Source organism: Corvus brachyrhynchos, unplaced genomic scaffold (assembly GCF_000691975.1).
Source record: "Corvus brachyrhynchos isolate BGI_N302 unplaced genomic scaffold, ASM69197v1 scaffold17, whole genome shotgun sequence".
Lineage (NCBI taxonomy): Eukaryota > Metazoa > Chordata > Aves > Passeriformes > Corvidae > Corvus > Corvus brachyrhynchos.
This window is the reverse complement of record NW_008240046.1, coordinates 4,001,734-4,006,272: the sequence shown is the minus strand read 5'-3', so window position 1 is coordinate 4,006,272 and position 4,539 is coordinate 4,001,734. Positions and strand designations below refer to the sequence as shown.

General features: G+C 39.5%; 1 protein-coding gene across 9 annotated transcripts in view; it reads right to left on the bottom strand.

Moving 5' to 3' along the window:
- LIMCH1 (LIM and calponin homology domains 1) overlaps positions 1–4,539 on the bottom strand; it is a 110,726-nt gene that overhangs the window by 37,975 nt on the left and 68,212 nt on the right. For all 9 annotated transcript variants that reach the window (XM_017744491.1, XM_017744494.1, XM_017744493.1 and 6 more), the window contains 3 exons: positions 3,392–3,518; positions 480–634; positions 1–290 (listed from right to left, as the gene is read on the bottom strand). The exon at positions 1–290 ends at the window's left edge or, in 3 of these variants, runs on beyond it. In XM_017744491.1, the coding sequence (XP_017599980.1) occupies positions 1–290; positions 480–634; positions 3,392–3,518 (572 nt within the window). The remainder of the gene's footprint in view (positions 291–479; positions 635–3,391; positions 3,519–4,539) is intronic.

Below are 4,539 nucleotides of genomic sequence, written 5' to 3'. Positions count from 1 at the left end.
AACTGCTGGGCTCTAGTTCAGTGGTGGGAACAATGGTTGCTTCAAATGTGGCAGTGAATTTTGGAGCAGGAAGTGACTGTTGCCTTAAGTATCTCAGAGGATTTGGGTCTTTCAGTGGGGAATTTGGTTCCACTGAATGGCTTCTTTCCAGAATTTTTGGCATCTGCAAACGCTCAAGGACAGCTTCACTGATAGTGAATCTTTCGATGTACTGCTGGAGGATGCTCTCAGCCTCCTCCTGTGTCTTTGCATTCTTGTATGCCTCATGAAGCTCCCGCTCCCTCCTCTCTCTGTAAGGAAGACAACACAAGAGAGACCCTCATATTAACACTGAAAATCACACCCATTTCTTCTGCTCCATCAACATCCTCCCCTCTCCCTCTCTGAGGCTTGCAGGCATGGCTGCCCACAGTTACTTATCACCTATGGAGCACACAGCACTTTCAGACATGACACTACACTCCAGGAAAACAACGTACTTCTCCTCCACAATTTCTCGGTAGGTTTTGATGCTTTTTCTGCGCTCGTTCGTTCCGTCTCCAGCCAATAACCTCTCCATTTTCTTTCTCTCAGCTTCCTTTTTTATCAGATCCTGTGAAGCGCTCCTTCGACGACTCTTCCACCGAGCCAGGTCCTGTGAGAGAAGGAAGGCACCTGAATGCAGAGTTGCAAATAACTAAAAAGTGGCCACAGATAACAACGAACCCAGTGAGCCAGTTGCAATGCTTGTTCTTGCCTGTGGACTAGGCTCCCATCACCTGCAGGCAGCATTGTTTATTTCAATGGCAAAAGGAGATCATGCCATAAATGAAGATGTTCCCTGACTGAATTTCCTGCTACCAGCAGGATACAGTAAGGATTTCATAGCTTCACTGCTTACTTTCCTTTTGGCAGGAAATTTGGCCTAAAAGGACCGGTCAGGACACTCATTTTCACTTGGGCTAACACTAGGGACAAAATCCAACTCCCCAGAAAGATTAAGTAAAAAAATTATGTTTGGTGAAGAATTTGAATATATCAGATATATGGGAAGCAGGGGTTCATGGGAAGAATGGATGTTGTTTTATCATGAGCTACAGCTGCACTGATAGTTTGCCTTGGAGAGCTGATAGTTCCATACTTTGCCCATGCTATCAGTCAGCTATATGCAAGTATGGTTGATCCATGATGTTGGGTTTTTTTGGTAGAAGAATCCAGTGCAGCATCCAAATTTAAATTCTTTGTCATGGCTACCCTACAGTATTTTGGATCCAGATGTGAGCGATGACTGAGTAAAAAGCCTATGGTTTGTATCCCATAGCTTTACACCCAAGCTATACAGAGATGCCCTTGCTGAAGTAACAATCTCAGTCTTTCTGGAATCTGCCTGCCTGAAATTGTGCAGATTGACTGAATCCGGTTCTCTGCCTTTCCTGAAAAATTAGCCTGACACTAAACCAGAGAGTCACAGGAGGTACCTGTTATGGGCCCCTGTGTTCTCTTGCATCTTTTATGAATTCACAAATCCTGGAGGATACAGAAGCAATATCTTTTTCACAGTATAAGAATTATAGTAAAGAAGTTTCCTAAACTGTAAAATTTCTTTGCAGCCAACTAGTAAAGGAACAAAATTTCACATAGAAAAGTAACCACTACAGAACTTCTGCAAAGAAAAATAACTTTGTAGGAAACTGTAAGGGAACATCTGTCATTAACTTTTCAACATCAGGAGATTAGTATACAGATTATATTTCATGCACTCTAATAAATTTTGGTTTTAATAAAACCCATATATTCATAACACATACTCAATTCAAAGGCTATTTCATTAATTACGCGGTTTCCCAAATATTTTAATTGCATTTTTATTGGTAAGCAGCAGAAGGTACTGCAAGTATAACTTATTTTATTAAAATCAGGAAAAAACATTGTCACTTTTAATTTAGTTTAAACCCACAAATTATTGATGTTACACTTAAGGGAATGCTCATTAAAGTACTTCTTCACATGACCTACATATATCAGTCTATAATGCCCTTCATGAAACATCGGCCTTTCATTTTCCTCAGCTACTAATTATCCTCATTGAAGTACCAAAGCATTTCTTTATTCACCTACTTCCACTATTGCTTATTGTTTGAAAATTAGTTTTTCATTAGCAAATTTTCTAACATAAGCCCTCCTCCTCTTTTCATAATTAAAATAGAGACATGTTTCTCTTTTCCAGTTCTGATGCTTTAGAATAACAATAGTTTTAAAAAGCCTTGAAACTGTTAATTGTTGGCAAATTTACAGCATGGGCATATAAAAATATCGGACCATGAAATACATCTCTATAAAGCCTTCAGAATGCCAAGGACATTCCAATAAGGTAATTTTTAGTACCTTTTCAGAACTTTTAGTTCATGGTAGAAGGTGCTGAGGGCCTGGAAAATGTACTAACTTTAGCTCAGAGGATTTTCAATTCAACAGCAGAGAATTCTCAAACTTCTTGAATACCTTTGGATTTATTCTTATCTCTGCTGGGAAATTATGGCTTCCCACACATGAAGACCTTTCAGCTAAAGTCCTTCATTGTTCTACTACAGAAAGTCACTTCTTAGCTGTATATACAATTGTTTTTTTTACTTTTCCTTGAATTTTCTACCAAAAACCTCTCTGAGGTGTTTCACAGAAGCTTTCCTTGTAATGAGAAACTACCATACCTGAAGAGATGTGTTTTACTGTGTTTTGGGGTTTTTTAAACTAAAAAAATGCCCCAAATTCCTCATTTAAAATCAGTCTTTAGGAATGAAAAGAATTTAAACTAAAACTCCTGGTACTAATTTACCTGCATATCATGTTTTTCTCTCCTTGCTACTTTGCTGCAGACAATGGCAAATGCCTGGACAGCTTAACAAAACACATCAAGGAAAGAGGGTTTGGAAAGGCCTTGTAAACCAAGCAGGGTGTAGCTAACATGAAATGCCATTTGTTTGCTTGGAGGAGATGGAAAACATTAACATTTTCTGTATCTATACGAATTTATTAAAGACAAGTTCAACCCATTTATTCCCTGTCCTACTTAGTCTTGTATGTTGTCACTTTGGACATTGACTAATTAGAAAAGTTAGAGAAGTCAGCAGTTAGAAGTTGTTCTTCCATTTTTTTATCTAATCACAGTTTCTTTACATTTTTTTAATAAAGCAAAATACCTCGTGAAGAGGCAGAGGGACCGGAAGATCTTGTATTCTTTGATTTACATCAAATTATGAACTTCTATTCTTTTAGCAACAATCCACTGAGGAAAAAAAAGCTCTCCTGATTATTTTAAGCACGTGACAGCAACTGCAGATTTAGCAGGTTGTCCTGTTTTTGCCTAGCTGGCTGGCCTCAGTGCCTGCCAGCATTGCAGACAATGTCATATACTCACATCTTGCCATCTGGTCTCATCCTCTTTCAGCTGGTTGTGTATGTTCTGCAGCTTCTCATGGCGAGCTTTGCTATGAGGCTGAGCCACAGCTTCTTCTTCACATCTCATGTCAAACATACTCACACTCCTAAACAAGGGGGAAATAACAACAAGCCCAGTCTTATTTAGAGGCTTATATTCCTTCAGCTTGTAAGAGCTCAAGCCACATGAGGGTGCTACAGCAGAATCAGACACCTGCTTTGTTACAAAGCTCCCAAAAGCAGCAGTCCTCTACAAGGGCTCGTTAGGATCCCTATGACTCCCACATAGTACTTCAGGCATTATTACACTCCTCAACTTTTGATTTTGTTAGCTGACTGCAACTTTGTCTCTCACTAAGAAGCACTAGTAACTTTACACTTCCATCAACAGCTCTTATTAAAATCATTCTATCATTCAGAACATTTTACTTTCTGCAGATTTGTGCCCAATGGGTTTTCAAGATCACTCTGATTAACACCACAGACGAAAGTTTCCATTTCTGGGTAAAAGAAGGCTTGAAAAGTATATCAGGGGCAGCATGGCTAGCTAAATGCTATTGCTACAAAGCCACGGGGAGCCTGCCCAGAGAAGTACACTCAGCTCAAACTGCATGGTACTTCCTCCCCTCCCCTGTCCTCCCCTTCCTGCCTTGAAGAAGTCCAATGCTACCAGCACCAACTTATTAATAACAAGGAAAAGATGACGTCCAGGACAAAAAGAAGTTTTTTTCTATTTATGTCTCTGACCTTTGGAGAGTTAAAGGAAAAAAAAGGTTATGGTTTGATATTATGCATCCCTTTATATTATATAAAGATCTTCACACAAAGATAAGGTGCTTACTACTCCACCTCTGCTACCTATTATTAGTGAAACATGACCTCAGTTCTGCCATTCAAAGCAAAAAAAAACTTAAAAGAAAGCCATGCAGTTCCACATGAAGTGATTTCACAGCAGTCCTCGAACGATCACCTGCAGCTTTACATGAGCCAATGAGCCAACTAGCAGGAGAAGCACCCAATGAAGATAAAATTGTGGGCAACTGTGTCCACAGTAATCAAAGTGAATGGTCACGGAAAGCCGTGCATATATTTATGAGCCAGCATTTGTATTCAGGCAAGCAAAGACAG